Source organism: Lissotriton vulgaris, chromosome 6, assembly GCF_964263255.1.
Source record: "Lissotriton vulgaris chromosome 6, aLisVul1.2, whole genome shotgun sequence".
NCBI classification, from domain to species: Eukaryota; Metazoa; Chordata; class Amphibia; order Caudata; family Salamandridae; genus Lissotriton; species Lissotriton vulgaris.
In genome coordinates, this window is record NC_141694.1 from 1,882,144,515 (window position 1) to 1,882,169,341 (window position 24,827).

General features: G+C 40.8%; 1 protein-coding gene across 1 annotated transcript; it reads left to right on the forward strand.

Annotated features, from left to right (window-relative positions):
• Positions 1-269: 269 nt before the first annotated feature.
• Positions 270-1,193, forward strand: LOC147709759 (olfactory receptor 2K2-like). The gene has a single exon (XM_086926103.1). The coding sequence runs from the start codon at positions 270-272 to the stop codon at positions 1,191-1,193; it is 924 nt and encodes a 307-aa protein (XP_086782229.1).
• Positions 1,194-24,827: the final 23,634 nt, after the last annotated feature.

Below are 24,827 nucleotides of genomic sequence, written 5' to 3' on the forward strand. Positions count from 1 at the left end.
TGATCTGAAGCTGCCATCTGGGAACATTGAAGTCTATACAAAAGGTAAAAATAAAAGAATTATAAAATTAGAGGAGTTCATCCCAGTAAAACTAATCATATGCTCCGGTAATCAAGCAGTGGAAGAATGAACATCAGATCAGTTTCCATTGCTTCTTTTTGTGTCAAAGTGAATTTTTTCCTATAACTTTCTATGTTTCTGCAACATGTATATACTGAGTTTATTTTATTTATTTTTACAGAGACAATGAAGGGTGATTATTGGAGATGATGAATAAAAGTTCTGTAGAAGAATTCCTTTTTGTTGGACTTTCTGAGGACCCAAATATGCAGGTCTTTTTGTTTCTGTTATTCTTAGTTATATATATGGTCACTATCATCGGAAACATTTTCATGATCACGGTCTGTATCCATGATCCTCGTCTTCATACTCCTATGTACTTCTTCCTGGCTAACCTCTCCTTCATTGACATCTGCTACTCATCAGTGATTGTTCCTAATCTGTTGAACCAATTCATTGTTTCAAGAAGAATTACTTTCTCCAGATGTGCAGTTCAAATGTACACGTACCTTCTTGTGGGGTTCACAGAATCTATGCTCCTTGCGGTTATGGCATATGATCGCTACATAGCCATCTCATTTCCCTTGCGTTATACAGTCATAATAAGCAAATCTGTTTGTAAAACATTTATTGTGTGTTCCTGGCTAACTGGCAATATGGTGGCACTTCTAACCGTTGTATTTATATTACAGTTGCCTTTATGTGGCAACTATGTCATTGACCATTTCTTTTGTGAAGCAAAAGCTTTCGTAAAGATCTCGTGTGGAGACACCTCTATCTTACAGATTATGTTTTTCAATGTTGGAGTCTTTGTAATTCTGACCCCAACCATCATCATTCTCATCTCCTACATTCGCATCATCATCACCATTATGAAAATGTCCTCACCTCAAGGCCAGCACAAAGCTTTTTCCACTTGTGCATCACATCTGACAGTTGTCTCTATGGTGTATGGATCAGCTATGTTTTTGAGCTTAAGGCCAGTTTCTCAAAAAGCAGACCATCAAGATAAAACAGCAACTTTGTTTTACACTGTGATGCCTGCAATGCTGAACCCCATGATCTACAGCCTGAGAAACAAAGAAGTGACGATGGCAATGAAAAAAGTTATAAAGCGAAATATCCATCAATAATTATTGTACATATTATTAATGCTTTCTGACAAGAGTAAATAGAAAATGGAACAAATTAATATATTTAACCCTGGGCGTAGGACTATGCTAAGCTTGCATAGTTTGCGTAGTTTGCGCAACTTCACGCTACGCGAATTTCATGCGGCAAAGTGCAAAAACGCATAGCATAGCGGGCATTTTTTGCTTGCTCGTGGCCCTCAACGTTGGTGACCAAGAACCAGCAAAATACCATCTCGGTGAGACTTTTTCCTCTTTCACGATCAGCAACATCATGTTGCCGATCGTGAGCATGGAAATAAACCTCCCGGGGAGAATCTCAAGGCGGGCAGGTCAGGTTTCTCATTGCGAGTGGTAGTGTATGCTCGCGATCGCTCACAATGAGAAACTACCAGTCCGCGTTGAGAAAGCTGCCGCTCGAGTAAAAATCTACTTGAGCGGCAGAAACTACAGATCGCACCGTGCAAGATGCCGTTTTTAAAGATTGCACAGTGCCAGATACTTCTCTGCACTGTGCAATCATTGAAAACGGCATCTTGCACAGTGCGAACAGGGTACTATGCAGTTCGCATAGTGCTACGCGTAGTTTGCGTAGTGTGAAGTGCACTTCGCGTACCTACGCGTAGCGCTACTTTGCGAACTACACCCAGCCCTACATTAAACCTAAAACTAAACCTCCAAAAAACCCCAAAACTAAACAAACCTGTTTTTTTAACATGTAACTAAAACAAACATTTTCTCACCGAACTGAGCCAAATATCGGCAACACCAAAGAGAAACTGAAGAAAAGCAAGAATGAATTACAGCACAGCACATCTGTAACTATAAATTGTGAAAGTTGATAAAGCATGTCCAAATTATATTTGCAAAAAATAAAATTTCTTTACAAAAGAGTGAATTAAAAAATGGTGCTACTTTCAGACGGAATGGCAGATAGAGTCACAAATGACATCACAGAAAGGCAAAAAATTGCGTTTGCATTTGGAATACATATACAGCCAGGAATCCACAAAAGCAGAGAATGTGAATTTGAAATGCATTATACAAATGCTTGTTATAGGAGAGCTACAAACATTTTTGGGTAATTAATGTTAAAAAACACAACCGGCTCACAAATGTGACAGAGATCAGAGTAATGCATGTACTACAAGCTTTGAAAGAGGCAAGGACTCGCTCCCAAATGCTCACTACTAAAACTTTAAAAGCCATACTCCTTAAAGTTCCTGAAGACATTCCAGATCAGCTACCAGCAATTTCCAACTTTAAAATAACTAACATCACATACTAAAACGGCCACTAGTGAAACCACTTCCTCACCTAAGAGATACTACTGTACATAATGAAGAGTCCTTCCGCCTACAAGACAACTACAATAACGACAGAATAATATTCATATTTGCAACTGAAAATAACCTCCTAAGACTAAGCCAATGTGAGATGTGGATGATAGATGGAACTTTTAAAGCATGGGTATCTCGAAATACATGATTTCAGGATATGTGCATACTAGCAACCACAGGCACACAAAGGATCACATAACAGCTAACTTGCCTCTTATTGTGCTACGGGCACTGTTGCCAGGATTGTCAGGAAGCATAATGTTTCTAAATTCATATTTGGAAACTTTCACTTTTAAAAGAAATATACCTCTCAATCCATTGATATAATCTGATTTACTAAGGTTAAACGGGTGTGCATGTTGTATACACTTACTGAATTTTGAAGAGATTGCTGTAAGATGTAAATAAAGTTCCTAAAGTTTAGCAGTGCAGAACACCATAGTCACGTTCTCCCTTTAACTGCAATTAACCTTTAAATAAATGTTTGCTCATATTCAATTATACACAATCAAGCCCTAGTGGGTGAAAATCATTTGTATGCAGTAAAGCTCAACTTGGCAATGTAAATAAAAAGAAATTAAAGTATTAGCTGCTACAGAATAATGGATGTTCTGACCTCTGTCAGATATCCCAAGTGTATGAGCACCTATATATTTTTATGTTAGTGCTGTGGGGGGCCGCACATAAAGGTCAGGTGAGCTGCATGTGGCCCCTGGGCCATACATTGAATATGATTGTTTTAAAATAAGCCCATCATCATTGACACATACATATATAGTGCCCGATTCACAAAGAGGCTTACATATAGTAAAGACACGAGTGTTAAGTCTTTGCATTCATGGCAGAGCAACTGTACTTATGGTGGAATTTCTGCACTCAGAGAAGGAATTTCCAAACGGTGAACTCGCCACAGTGTTCTCTGTAGAGATTCCACCACGAGTATGGAGTTTGCACAATGAGTGTGGAGTCTCTGCCACGAGTGCAGGAGTGCTCACACATTTGTAGGCCATAATAGTGCAAAGGTGATGGTTTGATAGACTATAATCCCACATCTCATGACACTCACCACAAGTCAACTTTTTTTAGTACCAGACCACCTTACTGCACCAGTACCTAAAAAATATTCATATAGATTTTCAATCAAGTTGGTTCTCCTCAAGAACATTCAGGTACCATGGGGTTTTGAACAAGCAGTACTTCAAGGAAGGACTTAAAAATGTATCCTCATTTTTTGTCAATCATTGCTAACTTTAAGACCTAAGTAGAGAATAGCTCTTCGGAAGTCACAGTGAAGTTCCTGAAATTACACTCTTCATAGGAGGACAGGTGTCCTCTACTGAAGAAGTTGATTAGCATATGCAGGACGTAGTCGTGTGGCTGCAAGATATCGACTGAAGATGCAGAACCAGAATATAATTGGTCCAATTTGCTCAGCCACAGATAATACTACTACCAACATCAGATATTTTGATTTTGAATTAACAATACAAGATGATTGTTTGACCAACTTTCTCCATAAACAGACAACAGCTGTGAACAGCATCCCGCATGCCCAGAGTAGTCATCCTCCCTTATCAAGTGGAGCATTCCCTATGGTGAATTGGTTAGGAGGGAAAGGACTTGTAGCACTGAACACACCTTTCACAAAGCCGAAGGCAAGATGCTATTAAGGTCAAAACCAGACGCTATCTCACAAAGGTTCTAAAAACTCACTACAAAGTACTAACACTGTTACTACAAACCCAAACAATCTAATACTCATATAAAGAATTAATCAACTCCAATCAGAAGTGTGACTATTTTTAGTAAACAAGCTGCAGAGGTTAACAAAATGTTTGTCAAAAGTCTGCAAGTTTTAAAGAATGAGAGATCTATTAGAAACCTAGTAGGTGAGTCCCTATTGTGACCTTCAGTCATGGCAAAACATCAGAGATGTGCTAGCACAGAGTAACTATATAAATTTGAAGCTAGAAAAAATAAATGAAATCCAGTATTTGTTAAGCGCACAATTACCCAAGTGTGTCAAGGCACTGGGGGCCATCGGGAAGATTAAGCAAGCTATTGCCCAGAGTCACATAGTGCAGGGTTTACCTGTTGCCCACAACGGGGATCAAAGCATGAACCCTGTGGTCCGCAGTGAGGCACCCCTGCCACTGCGCTACAACTCTTCCACCTGCTAGAAAGGCAACTAACGGACTTCCTTACCTGCAAAATTCGCAAAGCTTACAAATATAGTCAGGACACAACACAGTAGACCACTTCACTCAGGTCCAATAGAATTTATAAATTCTAAACTTGAAAATCTGACTATACAAGCAATTGTATTGATGCCCATTTGCAAAGAAATATAATGAAAGCGCTATTGTCTTTGCAAAAAAATGCATATCGGAGCACATTTCGGCTATTAGAAATACAAATCTCAGGCACCCGGTAGCGAGTCATTTTGGAACCACACATCAGGAGGAATGAACACCAATAAAGTTCTTCTGCTTAGATAGGATCCTCTAACATCCAAGAGAAGGGGCTCATATACAGGAACACAAGAGAAAGGAGACATTTTATAACATTATATATTAGATACTTGCAAACCAGGAGGTTTAACGTGAATTGAAGAGTTAACAGTACTTTCACCAATTTGAATGTATTTGTGAACTGTGTATACTATTTTATATTAGCCTGAGGCTTACCTTCACCTGATTTAAGTTTTGATTTTAGTTCTGTTGAAGTTCACTAATTTAGACCGATATGACACTTAAGGATTTTTTCTGTATATTGATTGACATACTAGTACCTGGCATAAATGGGTACTCATACAACTAATTGAGATATCTTACATAGGTCAGTACACCCATCAGTCAACCAAGAAACAGTTATGACTTTATTTTTTGTATTTACATTGCCAAATTGAGTCTTACTGTATTCAAATGAATTACACCCACTAGGGCTTGATTTTGTATATTTGAATATCTGAATTTCAAATTTAAGTTGCCTGGCATACCTTTTATACACTAAGGTTTCACTAGGTGAATTGGCTTGGCAGTGTCTCTGGAATCCTAGTGATTTATATCAATTTGTGGTGAATTGTTGGCCAACTTGAACTTGATCATGCTTACAGTTAAGGATTTTTGATTTGACAACTGGGGTGTAATCTGGGCACTCAAGGACAATGGCACATTTTTTGCAGCACAGTTTAGTGTATTAATCGGCCATTGCCATAGCACAGAATTCTAATGGGATCGCAGTTTAATTCATGGCAGTTTGACCAAGGCTATTATGTATAAAATTAAATTCAAAGCCTGTATTTGACAGATGATTTGATAATTATGTTGTATATATGTGTATAATGAATTAAGAAATGTCAGTGACATTATGCGAAGAGGAATTTAAATTGGAAGAAAGATATTCATTGTTCTTCACAGTTTGAAAATACCATGTATAAACAACCGTCTTAGGAAGAAGGAACCCATTGGTGAACAAGGCTCAGTGAGAGCCAAAACACATTGGGTCCATAATGCCGGCAATCGCAATAAAGACACCTTCTACACTGGCACCTAGTTTTTATGCACACACACACACAGACACAAGACAATAGAGGAAAAAGAGTGTTTTTTGGTGTGCTAATAACTTTGGTACCATTTGAAGAGTTGTAACTCAAATTTTAAAACAAAAGTGAATTTAGGACGGTCCATCTAGCAGGGTCTGAAAAAAAGGTGGGTACCCATGCAAATTCCATTGGGAACTTTTAACAGAGCAAAAGCCCAAGCATCTGAACGGAATTACACCAAATTTATCAGAAAGCTAGATATGTACAGAGAACGTGTACTTTTTGTGATTTGGCGTAAATCTGTTGTTTTTTGAGAATTGAAGGTTTAAAATGTAAATATATCTGGACAGTTCGGGTTGCAGGACTCATGCAGTTGATTCGTCAGCAAGCAACTTTAAATGATTGAACAACCTGATTGGCCTGAGGACCTCTTTTCCAATTGGCAGTCTTGCTCTCATGGGAGCAAGAAACTCCAAGGTGTCAAGTGGGAGATTGTACACTGATTGGCTGGCTGCACCATGTGGAGAAATTTTGCAGCTCAAATTTCAGGAAGCAGGGACTTGGTCCTGAAAATTAAAATAATAAGATATAAGTGGAAGGATAAGGTTGCCCTGACCCCCTTGTTAACGAGTTACAGACGGAGCCACATTTATATATTTTTTTGTTGAGTTGCCTCCATCAGGTGGGACTCTCACAGAAGCCAGCATGACTTCTCTGCTTCCGCAAGCATCTCATGGGAGCGCAGGGGCTGCTCTTACTCCCACATAATTATTTTTTTAATTAGGGGGTGTGAGTGTCTGTGGTGGGTTGGTCGCATACGGGCATTTGGACCAGCGCTTAACTCACAAAGTGCACAACTAAAAGCTGCAGCTAACTCCACAGTGGGCGTGACTAAAGGCAGTGTGTGCGGAGGGGTGCAATTAACAAAGCAGGCTCCCATCTGTTTCAGAAATAACCCCCCTGCAGCAGGCCTGGGGTCCGGGGCTAGCTGAAATATATTTTTGTCATGTCATGACTAAATGGCTTTAGACATGTTACTATGCCTTAATATATGACAACATAAATTGGCAACAACATAGTTCACCTGTCAACATTCCATATTTTTACATGACATAACTCAGGATTTCAACCAGCAGTTCAGGGCCTCAACTGAGGTAACAGCTACTACAGATTCAACACTTCCATTGTGATGAATCCTGCTATCTTACTTCTTTTTGCAGGAGACATGGCTCCATCATCATGAAAGGAACTCATAGAATGAATGCAATGCTTCCCCAATTTATAAGACCCTTCCTACTGCGATGACTAACCGGTACAACTGTAACAATAACAAGCCTATGCTTGAAAAATAAGCATGTTACTTCCAATATTATGTGCCTAAACAACTTAGGACTCAATCTGAAACTACATATACAATTGGATTATCTATTTATATTGCACATTAAGGGGTCCATTAGGAGGGTGGGCAGACTAGCGGTGCTGGGACCAACCCCCAGTGGTGCGATGGTCATGCACCGGCGATTAGGATGCCACTGTGGTGGTGGGATCCTCCATTCCCAGCATTGTGGTGGCCAGTGATCACAGCACCACCCGCCACAATGCTGGGAATGCACTGCGTGGATTGTCATGCACAAGGTGACAGGCACTGCAAGGGGGTACCATAGGTACCCCCAATGTGCACCCCCAAATACCCTACATCCTAATGAGCCCCTTAGGGCGGTGCTGTGAGCACCACCCGCCACAATGCTGGGAATGGAGGATGGCACCGCCACGGTGGCGATGACATCCTAATCGCCGGTGCAGGACTGCCGCACCACTGGCGGGTGGTCCCAGCACAGCTAGGATGGCAGGCAGACAGAAGTCTGCCCATCATCCTAATGGGCCCTTAGTTTTTAAAAAATGGGTTAGCTTTAAATGAACAAAGAATATTTTTTCTAATATTCAGTTTGAAACAACATATTCCATTCCTATTTCTAGTGAGGATTTGGAAACTAACATTCATTTCAATTTGAACTAGACATTGCAGGAATTCTAATGCAGGTGAATACACACAAGACAGGCAATCAGAATTTGAATCTATATATAGCAAGGATCTAACATGAGCAAGGGATATTCTGACTAGAATATGATGATCCCCTTAAAAATTGTAAACTAGTTTGTTGAAACAATCTAGGTACAACCACAATGATAGAACATTTATGAACATTTCACTATGAAAGCATTCCTGGTGTAATATCTGTAGATAATTACAGAAAACAATGTTATGAGGTGGCACAAGCAGATGCATCACCTCAACTGTAGCTGTGCTAGATAAAAACATGAATGCTGATGTATTAGAGCCAGGGCAAATGTACTTCAGATACACCATCAGTACTACAATCCTGAGAGACAGTTCCTTCCTTCCTGTGGTTGGAGGCTTTCTGACCGACAGCATAATCAGGGCCAACATCTGGGAATCTAACTGTGCCCAAGTGTTGCATCTATCCTGGTTAAGAAAGTCCTGCAAAGTGTTAAAACCATTTAAGCTTCATTTTTTAACAATATTGGTTTCTAAAAGTGGTCAATCTAATAAACTCATGCCTCACAGCTGAGTAAATGCATTATGGGATTAAGAATGCACAAACTAGTTCTTTTCAGGGAACAAAAAAAGTTGTACATCTTACTTTTTTAGGTGTCTTCCATCTGCTAAATATCTGGGATATTGAACTCAGATATCATTTGATTCAAGAAAACATGTTTGATTGTGCTGCATGACGATTGGCTGTTATAAAGATGTGCAGGATGTTGTGCACAACTTGCCACAATATTGCTAAGTGTCTATTGGTTTATATAATATATAAAGTGCTAAAGGAGGATATTTATGCCCTTTTGCCCTCAATTCAGAACCAGCAGCACCATTTTGTGCGAATGAGGTTGCGCTTTAATTATCTACCTTTAATGCTGGGCTACCCTGAAAAATGTTCCTCTTTGAAGGAGTTGGGCCCTTACCCATGTGATGGCACCTCCACCCTCAACAACCTGCAAATTATGTTCTTTTGCAATTTTTTTATGGGGCTCCTAGGAAAAAGCTCATTCTTCCACTTCTCAAAAGATATCATTTTTAGGTCGAGCCTAGGCAGCGCGCATGTGCTATCTGGATGACATGTTGTATTCCATACAGGACTGCACTTCCACCTGCTGGCTTATTATTGGTTAATTGCACTGTCCCTCTTTATTGCTGCCTCCTGGGTCGTTCTCTCAGCAAAACCTCACTTCTATTTTTCGCTGAACAGTACCGCCTAACTACAGTTTCATTCCACTTGCAGCCTTCATCTGTTGTAATGAAGAACTCTTTTTCTAATTATTGAAACGCCCTACGCTGCCCTTTGAGTATGGTTGCCATGCCTTGCTTCACCGGGGCCAACATTTTCTTGACTAAAGACTATAATCACAATAACTTTTTACAAGGAGTATGCTGCTGAAAAAACTGTTGTCATAAAACACAATGGGGCAGATTTACCAGCCCCTTGGGCCTCTTTTACGCAGCTGTTGCGTCAGTTTTGTGACGCAGGGGCGGCGCAAAAGATGCGCCATGGTGTGGGGTATTTACAACGTGACGCATCTGGGAGATGCATCACATTGTAAGGCCATGCGCCATAAGGAGGCATTCCGGCACAGGGAGGGCGTTACTGCGCAGGAGCGCCTCCTAAAAGTGGCTGAGTGAAATCTACAAGATTTCACTCATCACTTTTAGGCCAATGCTGTGTCAAAACCCTGCGCCTGCTTGAAGCAGGCGTAAGTCTTGACGCAGCATTGGACAGATAGGGCCCCCCAGAGCATTGCTGGAGCTGCGTCGTGCTCGGGACGCAACTCCAGCAATGCCCCGCCTTTACGGCACAGATGTGTCACGCATCTGTGCCATTTTTGCCCCATGGTGCGCCGCATTGTAAATGCGGCGCACCATTGGTGGCGGAGCTGCGGCGCACAATAACTGGTGAATCCCTGCGGATGCGCCAGTTATTGTAAATCTGTCCCAATGTATCCTTACATACATAGAGACTATCAAGGAAGCAGAGAAAGAATATCTGGATATTGCAAATACGCATAGCCCTAATTTTGCGACACAAAATAAAATATCAGTTGCCCAATCATACTTAATTGTTACCCTAGCATACATGTTATCTTGCGCCACCACAAGACATTGTTTCAAAACATCATGTACATGCAGTTGATCTGTAAGAACACATTCTCACACAATGAAATAAAAAAGGACCATTTTGGAAAAGCTACACTCTACTAAGAGCATAATTGGCCAACAAGTCCTTCATGACAGCCATAAAAGCAAATTTGTTGCTGTAAAAAATCTTGACTTTCTTTTCTTCCTATTTAATTCATTTTCAGAAAAAATGCTAATGAGGTCACACATACGAGACCAACAAATATGGCCACTCAAACACCTACACGTATTTGTCACTTGTAACTGTTATGCTCTGGCTCAAATCTCCTTATACTCGACTGTTAAAAGCATATCCAATCATTGGTCTGCGAGAGGTCACTCAGTAAACCACTCCATAATGTCCTTCAAGTTTCTTTTTTACATTTTTATTTTTTATTACTTTTATAGTGCTATGTATATTCCTTTTACATTTGTTTCTTTCTTATGTAAGAATTTATGGATGGTCACCAGATTCTGGACATGTTGTCTGGACATTATGTATTGTGTAATAATGCCATATCACAGTCTCCTTTTCTTTTGCTTTGTTTTGTTCTGTTATGAAAAACCTAATAAAAACCTATGAAATAAAAAAAATATTAAGAAAACCTTTGTCGTTCACGTAAAGAAACCAAAGTGCAATCGTAGGCTGATGCCAACATGGTCACACTGCGACCCATGTTGCTTGAACATAAGGAGTAGGTAGGAACCCTTCATTGTCCTAGACAACTGTCTGAGTCCTAACAGCTGTTCATGAGCTGATACTAAATGTAGCAGAATAAATTAAACAAAAAAGGAGCAGATTAGCTGCTCACGCATATTTTTATATATTTATTTTATCAACTTATATGGCGCAACAGCTACCCAAAAAGGGTTTCCCGGCGCTTAACACACAGCCTGGTAGAAAGTGTAGCCAGCATAAGTGATCAGATTACTGGTTAAACAACCAGGTTTTTATCTCCTTTCGAAACCTGAGAGGGTTTTGCTCTTTGCGTATTTGAATTGGGAGTGTATTCCAAATGACGGTAACCAGGTAGGCAAAGGATTTTCCTCCCATCCTGGCCAGTTTAAATCTCGGGACACAGAATTTTTCAGCTGCTTTTGAGCGTAAATTCCTATTAGGGATGTAGGGGGAAGCGAGTGCCTGCAAATATTTAGGAGCGGTACCTGCTTTGATTTTAAACATGTAGTTTAATGCTTTAAAATACTGTATGCTTTTCTCCCTTTTTGATTCAATTGATTCCTTTTTATCTTTGTCAGTTTTGCATTTATGTATTACCCCAACAGAGGTGATTTTTAAACAAAAATTCCTTTTGCATGTAATTTACAACTGATCTCTGTTACACAAAGGAAGTGTTTGAGAGACGGAAATCAGGATGACTTTTGTCACCTTCCCCAGTCCAAAAAAAGGTGACTCCCTTAATCACTGAGGCACCTTTGCCTTCTGTAAACAAGCATTTGCAATGCAGCTGACCTCACATTACTGAAAGTTTGAGCTATTTCTGTTGCAAGTAATAATGCAACAACACCAATAGCACTTCGGGGCATATTATCATGAAAGGGCGATACATTATCGCCAATTTTGTCGGCAGGAAACTGCTTATAAAGCGGCAATAATGGGCTTCATAATATGACTTTGTGAATTCCATTAGCAGCCCAGGTTCTGGTGTTAACTTTGGCTGCTATGGGAATTCACAAGGACATATTATCAAGCCCATTATCGCCGCTTTAGCGTCAGTTTCCTGCCAATAAAAGCGGTGACAATGTATCGCCCTTTCTTGATAATATGGCCCTCAGTTCATTTAAATTTCTAATGTGCATTTCGAGCTTGCCCAGGGACTTGGGGGCATATTATCAAGACAGGCGATAAAATGATCTGCTTGATAATATGCTTTATGGAATCCCAATTGAAGCCCATGTTTGCAAGAATATAATCCCCTAGCCCGGGCTTTCGGCACATTCCAAGAACCTTGAATCTTAAGTTCTAGCGTTGTGAATAATTCTCCGTTTCACTTTGTTTCTCTTCTAGGGCAATGATTTCTTTTTGAAATGTGTCAAGTGCTTCTGTATTCGCCCTTGCTGATTTCCAGATTCGAAACTAAACTCTCTGTTCGACTTCTTTGAGCTGGTCCGAGAAAAGAGAAAGTTTATTTACAAATACCCAATAAGCAATTGTCCAATTTCAGAAATTTCAGTTCTTGAGGGAACTTGAATTCTCCTATCTTTTGCAGGATGGTCTCCAATGTTTGCTTAAGAGGTTGGGGAGCATTTGAGGAGTCTTTTTGAAAACCCATTGAGGGTGCCCAGGTCTGGGGAGATCTGTCCATTGGAGTATACGGGCCTCCTGACTAGTCCTACAGCCTGTGATCTGCCAAGAGGGCAGACTGCTGCTGAATTAGGACCTTCGGGAGAAGTCAAAGTACTAAGAGCAGGGGCGTTATCCCTTTTTTGGTCGTTGCCTTGCGATTTAATAAAAAGGATATGTCTGACCATCTATTAAGGTCTCTAAGTCTCGGCCTGCCTCCCTAGGCCTGTTGTTTGTTTGGAAGCTTTATCATCCGGCTTCTCACCCCCTAAGCCCCCTAGAGCTTCCTGTGAATTATCCTAAGTAGTGGGAGTTGAAGTTTGATTTTCTGTAGGTTCTGCAGTAGGTTCTGTGGTATCCCTACCTCTAAAAGAATGTTCCTGAGTAGGTGCTCTTTCATAATACGCACGACTTTCCATAGCTATTGGTTTACAATTGTTTAAGAAAAATGTATTGTGTCTTATTTTCTTCATATCTATGCATGGGTTCTTCTGTTACAATAGAAGCAGCATTGGTGTTTGCTTCTGCAATATATGGTTGAAAACCAAACCAAATGTTTAACTGCAATGAATGCACCGCTCCAGGGGACTACTGAGTTTAAGGCGTGGACCGCCACAGTCACTACAATTGGGATTAGGCTGAAGCACTGCAAATCTTCTCCTGGAAAGTGGAATGGATTTTCAAGCTCGCTTTGCGTCTTGTATGATTGCGCTTGGCGAATGGATGAACATCAGTTCACTTAGACTCAACTCATGTAAGACAGGGATCCGGGTGTTTGGTAACGCTAATATCTGGTCCTCATCTTGGTGGCCCCATTCTTTGGCACCTCATCCAATACCGCCTACCAATATAAATAACAGAGGAGTCCTTGTTGATGTCAACATGTTGTTTGATGCTCACATCTGGAAACTGACTTCCTACTGTTCCCTTATGAAAAAACAGAAAAAAGTCCTGCCTTTCAACAATTGATCTACTCACTAGTTATAAGCAGGACTACTGCAATGCCTTACCTGTGGGGCTTCTCCTTTACTTATAACGCAAATTGCAGATCATTTAACATGCAGCATCCCGTTTAGTCCTGAACAGTCCAAAACAGTCAAGTATTTTGTGGCATCTTAAGACATTGCATTGGCACCCCATTCAAAAAAGAGGACACTTTCAGGCACTCTGCTTATTTCCTAGGGACATTTACTTACAAGAACTACATTTCTTCACTGATCTTTAGCTAGTCTCCTTCCTCCACTTCTTCCTTTGTTTCTGTCCCTAGGTTTTGAAGAGCTTGCACATTGGGTTATTGGATGACTTGGGTGTGAGCATTGGTCTTGCAGGAACCACACACATTGTTAGGGTAAGGCAAATGTTAACCTTGAATCAACCTGCGCTCAACCCTCTGATAGCTTGCCAGACAGGAGTCCGGATTGACTAAGAGGCAATATGTAAAGTATTTGTGCTACACTTCAAACAGTAATAAAGAACCACACACAACAAAAAGGATCCCACACCAATTTATAAAATGAGAGCTTGCTTTAATAAATAATCCAATCATTAGAACCTGATATATGATTAGCACGAAAAATCAAAAAGTGCCAGCCGTGGATATATGGTTGTGCCAGGCCGACTGAAATGGAGCATGAGCTGGTTACATGGAGAATTTAGGCCAGCTGAACAAAGCACCTTAAATCCTGGTTTGAGAAATATTGTGAGTATCTGCGTCGAAGATGCATTGCACATCCAAGACTTTACGTTGGTTCTGAGGTACAGCAAGGCTGCAATGCGAGGCCCTGCATTGGCATCATGGATCTTCTCAATGAAGGCTTGTGATACAATGTCTGGCCTCAAGTATGCCTTGCACAGTTAATGAGATGCATCAGTTCCAGGGAGTTGTGAGGCTGCTATCGACGAGGAAATGCAAGGGCCTGGACTGACGATGCATTGTGCAGCAGCGGCTCGATAGAGGTTTCAGGCTGAAGCACCGATGCAGGTTTTTGCAAGGTGTCCAATCCAAGCAGCAGCGGTAATGCGTCAGTCCTTCTCTGGGTTGACAACACAGCAGAGGACATTTGTCAGTTCCGCTGGATTCAGATAGGCTGGCAGAACACCTTAGTTCCACTTCCAATGATCTAGGACTGGGGCGGCACTACTTGGCAGGGTAGAATCTCAGATGGCAGAGTCCAGGTACAGGTAGTTTGTTGGGAGCCTGTCGAGTCCATGAGGTTTCAAATCAGTAAGCCAGCCGACTAGTGCTTCAAGTCACTCTGTGGTTCTAGGTTCAAGAAATGCAGGTCCTGTGCTTCTTACCCAAGCAAGAGAGCAAGAGGACAGCACAGCTGAACAGCAGTCCTTCAGCGAGGCATCCCAGCAGAGTGGAAGACCTTTCTGCAGCACAGAAGTCCTTCTTCCACAGGTCCAGAAGTGCACTGAGGAGTTGTTGTTTGAAACCCAATAGTTGTACCTGGTTGTGCCTTTGAAGTGGGGAGATGCTTCTAGATGCATACCTCTGAAGTGGACAGGTGACCTGCCATCCAGGCCCTAACTCCAGACTCACTACAGGGGGTATGCAGACCTTTATGTGTGGACAGTAGACAGCCATAATTGAGACAGTAGGCCCACAAATACTAGTCAACACATTTCAAACCCACTACATCATCCTTTATAGGGTTCTCCGAATGACACAGAGCTGCTATCCACTCTCAGATGGCTTGAAGCAATGGCACTAATGCACGGATCGGATTTTTAAACTGCAAAAGGGACAGATAATTCAGAACGCGGTCTCCAATTCACTTGATTACATTTTTAACAGGATTGTTGTTTTGAATTATCGTCATAATTTTCCACAGCAGTTTCTGTATTTACTCTCTATCCGGGAGTTGTCAGCCAATCAGCGCTTTGGATGATAAAAGGAATGCACTAAAGCTTATTCCTCCTAAACATAAATTCATATTTTTTGAGGTAGGAATGATTAATGGAATGTGTTTTGGTAAAATATCAAAGTTGTGTATGCTTTTAGGATTGGAAACTATGGTGATTATATTTTGTTTTTGTTTGAACTATGGAGTGGATATTGGTGACTTAGAAGATTTTTTGATTCGGTATCGTAAGGGGTCAATGTGCAAGATTGCTCAATTGTTAACTCATTATAATTACTTTTTTACATTTGGTAATGTATGCTTGCAATTAAAAAACTAAATGCATTTGTATTGATCATGATATTATTGCAATAAATTGAAAGGGACAGCATAAAATAGGATTTATTTTTTATTTTGATTTTTACAACTGGTAAGTTAGTTATTTTTCTTTAAAAAGGTGAAAAAAACAATTACCCATGTCTTCTCCTACAAGGTTTATTTCAAGGGCACCTCCAGGAGGTGGGTCAAACTATATCTAAGTGCAAAAGCAGCCTGTACACTTTTTATTCACTGTAAGGACCAATTATAAACTCCTGGAAAGGAGGGATATTGAGTTCAAGAAGCTTAGCCTAGTTACATGACCCACTTACATGAGGCCTTATTTAGAGTTTGGAACTTGTGTTACTCTGTCACAAGAATTACCGGTATCCTGCCCACCGTTTTTTCATTTATTGTATTTCCTATGCCCCTTGTAACAAACCAGATGGCATATTGGCCACATTTGACAGAGTACCCATCCGCCACACTCTAAACCAGACCATTGATCACCTAAGAGCTCACTCTCAATTAACAGGAGCCTAGGGGGATAAGAAGCAGGCCGCCCCCCACTCAAATTACTTTTATACAACAATGACCTGCTCCTGATCAGCTCCATGGCTGCAAAGAATTTACTCTTGTGGCAGAGGAATTGTATACCTTCTGTCAACACAATCATGCACACCGTTGCAATTTTGAGTCTGGCAATATTGCCGATATGTGTGTGTCTACTGGTTCCACCACCAAGCTACATATATCCCCTATCTTCCACATGTGAAAAAGGAGGAGGGAAGGTTGACAGTGCCTCACGGAAGCAACACCAAGGGGAGGATTGTATCAGACTGGTACTCGCCTGATTCCTCACTTCTCATCATTGGCTACTGTCAACCCCAAAAAGAAAAGGGAGAAAAACAAAAATAAATAAAGAAAGTGCATATAGGTCAGACAGCCATCAAGTGTTGTGTGTGCTAGAACCCGATGTGATATATCCGTGCCCAAAATGGTGAAAAACAAATATACCACTTTAAAAAGGGTGAGGCTAACTAGCAACTCATGACTTTATTCTGTGCTGTTAGCTCACTCTGTTAAAAGTCAACCGACATGTTTCATCACTTTGCCTTACTTTTCAGTGATTTCTTCAGGGTTTCTGGGTGGGTCAGCGTTTAACATGCACCTTTCTTAGTCTTCCCTTATTGTACCAGGTGGCCTTCTGTGGCAAGCCTACATTTGGGTAGTTGCATGAGTTGCTAGTTAGCCTCACCCTTTTTAAAGTGGTATATTTGTTTTTCACCATTTTGGGCACGGATATATCACATCGGGTTCTAGCACACACAACACTTGATGGCTGTCTGACCTATATGCACTTTCTTTATTTATTTTTGTTTTTCTCCCATTTCTTTTTGGGGTTGACAGTAGCCAATGATGAGAAGTGAGGAATCAGGCGAGTACCAGTCTGATACAATCCTCCCCTTGGTGTTGCTTCCGTGAGGCACTGTCAACCTTCCCTCCCCCTTTTTCACATGTGGAAGATAGGGGATATATGTAGCTTGGTGGTGGAACCAGTAGACACACACATATTGGCAATATTGCCAGACTCAAAATTGCAACGGTGTGCATGATTGTGTTGGTAGAAGGTATACAATTCCTCTGCCACAAGAGTAAACACCTAAGAGCTCACCCAATTAGCTACGTCCTGACAACTGACCAGTCACATAAGGTTACTTCCAAAACCACACTCTCCATACAACTTTGGGGAAGAGTTTTTCACGCAGCCTCATACAAAAGAGAAACACGCACTGTTAGGTGCCTGCGGTAAACAGTGCAAAGGCCTGCAGTGGCTTTCCATACATCAGATCATAATATGTACCATCATCCAGTTATTTTCTGCTGTGACCGTTGACATTTGTTACCATTTGCTACCTTTCTTTTTTTTTCATAGACAGAAGTATTTGATTTTGAGGTAGAAGAGAAGGTGAAGTCCAGGTACAGAGCTCTTTCTGCTGAGACTGCCTGATGACCTCAATATTCAGCCTGTTCTATTTATGATATTCATGTGGAAGTATCAGGTGACTGTCAGCGGAAACATTTTCTAGTCAGGTCAGCCTGTATCTGTGAGGCTCACCTTCATACATCTATGTGCTTCCTGGCTAAATTTGCCTTCATTGACATTGGCCATTCTTCGTCAATTATTCATAAACTATTGCACCAACCCATTGTTTCAAAGAGAATGACCTTCTGCAGATGTGCAGTTCATATCAATGCTCACCTTCTACTGGGATCTGTGGAAAGTGTTCTCCTAGGAGTCATGGTGTATGATTGCCACATTTCCATCTAATTTCTCTTGTGCTACAATGCCATTTAGTTGTATAATACACATGGGTGGCCACTGACTAGGTGGCAGTGTGATGGCATTTCTAGGCACAGCTTTGACACTTTAGTTACCTTGATGTGACAACAACGTTATTGAGAACGTTTTTTGCAAAGTTATGACTCTCCTGAAGATGGCATGCTGAGACATCTCTGTTTCATAAATGACAGGCCTCATTCGCTAAAGTAAGCTGCACTTTTGAGTAATCTTACACTTGGTAGTAAGTTTACTACTTTCCGTGTTTGCAAACTCCTTGGGTAAACTCACTACAAAAATGCAAGTGACATGGCTCCACCCCCAGAAAAATACAATATCATGGGTGGGTGGGTAATGTCAGTCGAGGAACTCTTCCATAACCCTCACTAAACCCCACTTACTTTTCCATAATCCCATCCCTTTTAGTACTACACCTGTCCCTTTTCCCACACACTGCCCTGCTCCCCTCCCACATTTATTACTAAATTATATACTTACATGTGTGGAGTTGGGGCAAAGTACTCCCCACATATATATGTTTAGGCAAAACAAAGATTGTGTAGTATTTTTTGGCATGTTTAGTAATACTATAAAACGTACTACCAAGTGCAGTTTGTGAATCAGGCTCAACACATTTCGTTGTTGGAAGGTTTGTGCTGCTGATCCTGAGAATCTTCCCTCTCCTCGCCTGCATTTGCATCATCCTCACCACTGCGGGAATGAGCTCCTTTGAAAGCCAGTCCAAAGCCATTTCCACATGTGACTCACACCTGGTTGTTGCCTCTATGGTGAAAGACTCAACTATGGGGCAGATTTATGAGACCCTTGCGCCACGTTTACGCTGCTGTTGATTCACGCAAGGTGGCGTAAACGTGGCGCATCCCTACGAACGATTTACAACGTGACGCATCTAGGCAGATGCGTCATGTTGTAAAGCCCTGCGCCGCTGGTGGGCGTTCCGGCGCAGGGTGGGCGCTCCGTAGCAGGTGCGCCTCGCAAAAGTGGCTGAGTGAAATCTATGAGATTTCACTCAGTCACTTTTAAGCCAATGCTGCGTCAAAAGCCTGCGCCTGCTTGAAGCAGGCGTAGGTCTTGACGCAGCATTGTTAAAATGGGGCACCACGAGCCTTGCTGGAGCTGCGTCGCGCTTGTGACGCAGCTCCAGCAATGCGCCACATTTCCGGCAGAGATGCGCCACGCATCTGTGCCGTTTTTGCACCATGGTGCGCCGCATTATAAATGTGGCGCACCATGGCTGGCGGAGCTGTGGCGCACTGTGGCGCATGTTAACTGGCGCATCCCTGGGGATGCGCCAGTTAACATAAATCTGCCCCATTGTGTTTATACATCGAGTCAGTGCCTCAATATAGAAGAAGGGCCGAGCCCATTAGTTCTGGATCTATTCTAAAGACACAATCCGATGTTTCTTTTTAGCAGCATGTAATTTAATCTATCCCAACACTAACTCTGAAGTGTTATTCCTACTTAAGCATCCTTAGAAAAGGAATAAAAAGGTGTCAGCCTGTGGAGTCTTCCTAGGAAGTCTCTCCACCATTGTTGGGTTAGTTATCATAAAGCTATTAAGACGGAGCTTGTTTTAAAATGCTCTCGCTCTGAAGGCAGAAGAAGAAGTGGGCACTCTTCCTACTCCCAATATCATATTATTGCAATTAATATTCCCAAGATTCACCGCGGGTCACACCATCGGCTCTGAGTACAATCCTAAAGGTGGCAACAGTGTTCTTCTCTTGCAACAATTTGTCCTTGGTTTACAGGCCTTCTCGGGTGTGAAGCACAACAACCCTCCTTTATCGACTCAAGCCACACAGTTGAAACTTTTCTCCTTGCCTGAATAGTAAAAGAAAGAAATTATTCTAGCTAAGAAGAGCGCTTCTTTCACCTGCAGCACAAAACGTGAGAAAGAAGAGATTCCACAGCACACATGAAATTCCACTTGATAATTCTAACTTGAGAGTTTCCAGGGAACTGCATTTTAGGCCTACAAAATTCAGCTAACATAAGAAAACAGCATATATGCTTTTATGAATTGCACAGAAATAAAGCGCATTCAATAAATGCATTTACTTACAGGTAAAACAGCATGATTTATAAACACATTTATTGCACAAATAATTGTCATTTTCGAACACTAGTTCTTCAAGTTAATGTTTTCTGCTAGTTATACTCACTTTCTACATTTATTTTCCATGTTACTTTTCAATTGCCTAAGCACATAACGTGCCAGGTTTATACATTTAAAAATTCTAACACTTCATGTTAATATGACAAAGGATTATTTGCGGGTGTGCTCCACACATGTGATTATAATGCACCCCTACAAATAAATGTGATTTCCACTACTTCGTATACAATGAGGAAAAACTGCATCTGTCTTTTTTTTACACTGTGACCTACAGCCTGGGAGACAAAGATGTGAAGGTTACAATGCAGGGTTTTTTAAGGAAAATAGTTCATCATTGATATTTTAAATATGATGAAAGCATGCTGTAAAGACCAAGCAAAGAAGGGAAAAGAAACTCCTGCTAATGAGTCAAAATATGAGTTTTTATCATATGTTATGAAAATATACAGGATTAAACTGTTTTTATATATTTGCCTATATTGATTAACCCCCATCTTCTTCAGAAAGAGATATAGCTTGCACTCAATTTCCAATTATTAAAATATTATTGTAAATATTTCACAACTCATTTAGGCTGAAGCATCAATCCTGTCAAATCTAGATAAAATTGATGTGCAATGAAATAAAGAAAGGACAAAACAGTGAAACTCCTCCATGGGTGCAATTTGGAAACAGATAATAACGCCTTGAGACATACATAATAAACAGATTATTCGGCTTTTAAAGCGGTGCATTACACCAAATGTAAATATGAAAGTAAAATCGGGTATGGTATTCAATTCTAAATGATCACACCAATGTCTTGTATCATATTGTCTTTTTTGTCAACAGTCACTACCTAAAAGTTCTAGCCCCATTGAGCTATGGTGTATACGTGGGTGTACAGGCATAATGTTGTTTTAAATATATCACAGAAAGTAATATGTAACACTACATTTATTATTCTTGAAAGAAAGTGAATCAACTAAGATTCACTATATATGCATGTCCTCGTTACTAATGGTTTAGGTTAGCGAGTGCGTAAATAGTTCAATCTGCTAATCACAATTCTCAATTACCAGTATTATGCCTTACAAAAGCACACGAAGGGGCATATTTACGAGTTTTGTGGCACAGGCAGCACTGCAAGTCACCCTGCTGTGCTGCACTGCATCACAGAAAAAGGGTAGGAATGTGCACTATTTACTCAACACAGCGCATTCCTGTCATTTCCCTCTGCGCTTGCGCCATTTTGGCTGCCTAGCGCCAATGCAGGTACTCTGCACCATGGTACAAGGGTGACTGTGTTGCAGGCAGGATTGTTTTTGCGCAGGAAGAGGCACCTTCCTGCACTAAAACATTACTGAGAGCCTATTTCCTATTTCTATGTGTGCTGCAAAATGAAGGACACATAAAAAGAGGAAAAAAACAATGAGAAATTAAGACATTTCTCCTTGTTATGCCTCTTCCGGGGGGCCATAGGTTTTGACTCATGCCGAGGTTTACAGGTTCTTGTAAATCTGGGGACGCATCAAAATCCATTTATGTTGCTTGGGAACACCCACACAATGCTAATGGAAATGCCGCCCTGGCAATGAATAATTCAACGCATCGATTTAAGATGTGTTACATAACTAGAGATTTGTGAGCCCAAGCAGGGCCACGCAAAGTAGCTTTGCGTTGCTTCATAAACAATCATTGTTCATTTGCGTCACTCTTGCACCACACTGCGTGATGGGAGAGCAACGCAAAGGGGCTTTTAAATATGGCCCCTAGTGTGCCTTATTTTCATGTCGTTTCTGATCACACTGCTTCTATTCTGTGCAATACTCTGTAAAGAGGAGCTGGGCAGACAGGACACTACATTGGGTGGAGCTGCTAGGATTGCTAAGCCTATAGAGGTGGCTGGGTGCATTGAAGGCTGTATAGAAAAGCTGTGAACTACTTGGACATGTCCTTCTAACAACAGAATATACCAGTCTAGGGGCCTGAGACGTGAGGAGTGTCTCCTTCTGCTCCATTAGGCACCTGGTACATGAGCTTTGGGCAAACAGGGAAGAACTATGTATTCCCTTTTCAGAAACTCTCAGTATAATCGGTCCGTTGTCATGTATGCATCCATCCTAAGCCTATAAAATGGACTCTGAGTGTCTATTATGAGTTGCAGTTCTTGAGATAGTCTGGTTCTGTACTATTTGTACAAATCATATCTTGAGCAGACAGCTCAGCAGTTGTGATGCAGGTTATTTATGGACTTTTGTTTCAGAGCACAAAATAACAAGGGTGGTCCTCTGTTAGGCTGTTTTATAAGATGATGGGCACTCTATCCGCCTTCTGTTTTTATGATATAGTTGAGTTAATGATCTCATTAGCCTTCCCAAAGAATATTTTTTTGACTTTGCAAAAACAAAATATTATCATTTGCAATTGTTTGTAAATATTTTGCCAAATTTATGGAAAATGTTTAGATAGTATACAGCTATTAAGAGATCCTTTACTCAAAGTTCAGTTTTTTGATTGTGCAGTAAGGTTAGTAGGGCCACTGTACAAAAGCTTCCATTTCCTACATGGTCACGTTTAACACTGACACCTTTCTAGACAATGACTTTTAGCATCATTTGGTTGTGTGCTTGCATGCAATAGTGTACTTAGAAAGGGTTTTGCTTACAGATGCAATTCGTCATAAGCACATTATCATATCATTATACATTTTGTCCAAGGACCAAGTACTCTGTGCAGACTGCTCTTGAATATTGTTGTCTGTTCAGAGACAGGTCGGAATTGGTAAAATAAACAATGACAGCAGGATCTGAACTCAGGCACAGTGCGTATGGGTCCAGTTTTCATCATACAAACTGCCCGAGCCTTTGTTCGTCAGAGGAGCATTTCTTGTGGTAGTCATTCTGTGCCTGCATTCCAACCCAGCTGATTCTCACTACTATCTAGAGAGGGACAGTGGCCTGTTCTACACCAGACTGGCTTTCAAATGAAACTTGCACAGGTGATCGGGGAGCATTGCCCCTATGCTCTCCAGGATAGGTAGTACTAGGTAGGAGTGTTCTTATTCATTATTCATATAACCAATGCAACAATCATAATGGTTCAACTATTTATCTTTTTTAACCATTCTTGTAATGCTAGTTACTGTGCACTGGTTCCTTCAACTAATCATTGCAGCACACATCTTTTACACAGTAATCCAATTGCTTCAATACATGTTTGAAATGCCAATATGTGTGTTTCTTGTATTTCTCTTTGGGCATACCTAAATCAATATCAAAAGGATTGATCTGTTTCCACGATTTCCTTGGGATAATTCGGGTTGTCATGTTCTGAGGCAGCTGACACCATCAGGTACCTTGTGAGGTGTTGGGGTCCTGATGGTGCACTGTAAACTGGCCAGTAATCAGACCTCCATAATCTGATGGTGTAAGTGGACTCAGTGCTCATTGCTTTGATACTTGTGTCACCTTAATGCACAGCCTTACTGATTTAGTAGGAATCTTACAACAATTGGAGATGACAAAAACTGTTACTCTAGTGAATTGACTTATTATATGAGGCCGCTCCCTATACTGTGGAGAGACGGGTGGATTACGGGTGTACTAAGGAGGCTACATTGCATTATTAAAACCTGTGAGACAACTGAATATTTTAAAACTAAAGGGTAATCCACCCACCGTATGAATTTGCCACGAGCAACAGATCAATCTTATCACTCTTTCATAATTTGCGAGCCCACAATACTGTTTTGGTCTCTTCCGCTGAAATGAAATGACAAATGACCATTTTTGAAATCAATCCAGTGTAGATCAACGGATCTTGGCGTCTTAAGAGAACCACATTGACACGATAGTGACATCATCGAGTTTTACATTAATTTACATTCCTAATGAATGTTGCTGCTAGGGTTGGCTGGCATCCATGCCTATCAACAACCATAGAAACAACTCTATAATAAGCCCTGAAGAAGTCCCAAGAGGGATGAAAAGCGTTGGCAAAGCAATTGTGTGGCAATTTTAATAAAATCAAGAAGAGAATTTTTTTATAATAAAGAATTGATTACAACTACAATCAAAACATATTGACTGTTTCTGTCTGGGAAGCCTTTTTGTTTATGTAATTGTTTTATGTCGATCTAAATAAGCTGTACTATGTTAGCTGTATAAATAGAATACACGTTTCTCGGGTGCAGGGTCAGTCTTGAATATGAGGCCACTCCGCCTGAAGTACTTCAGCTTTTTCAAAAGTTGATATATCAGTGTGGTCCATTACTAGGCCTGGGCAAAATATATTTCACACTATTATAATTTCCATAATTTAAATATTTTGGCATTTCAGCTTGTTATGCGAAATTGCTGTAATTATGCCGTTGCGCCACTTGTGTAATTACATATCATTCTCATTAAAAATGTACAGTAATTGTGTCATTCACAGTAAAAATCACATCCAAATGCAAAGAAACAACAGACCAAGAGCAGCTGTTGTTCACTTTTATCCCCAAGTGATAAACTGTCATCTGCTGCCACATTGCTAACCTCTAAATTACAATAATATTGATTAGTGGTAAGGTCGGTATCAGGAAAACATAATGCGACTGGAGACTGTATCTTACAACTGCCTTTGCCA

Bases quoted from the DNA above. Each gene is read 5' to 3' on its own strand.
- LOC147709759 (XM_086926103.1), top strand. From the start codon at position 270: ATGAATAAAAGTTCTGTAGAAGAATTCCTTTTTGTTGGACTTTCTGAG.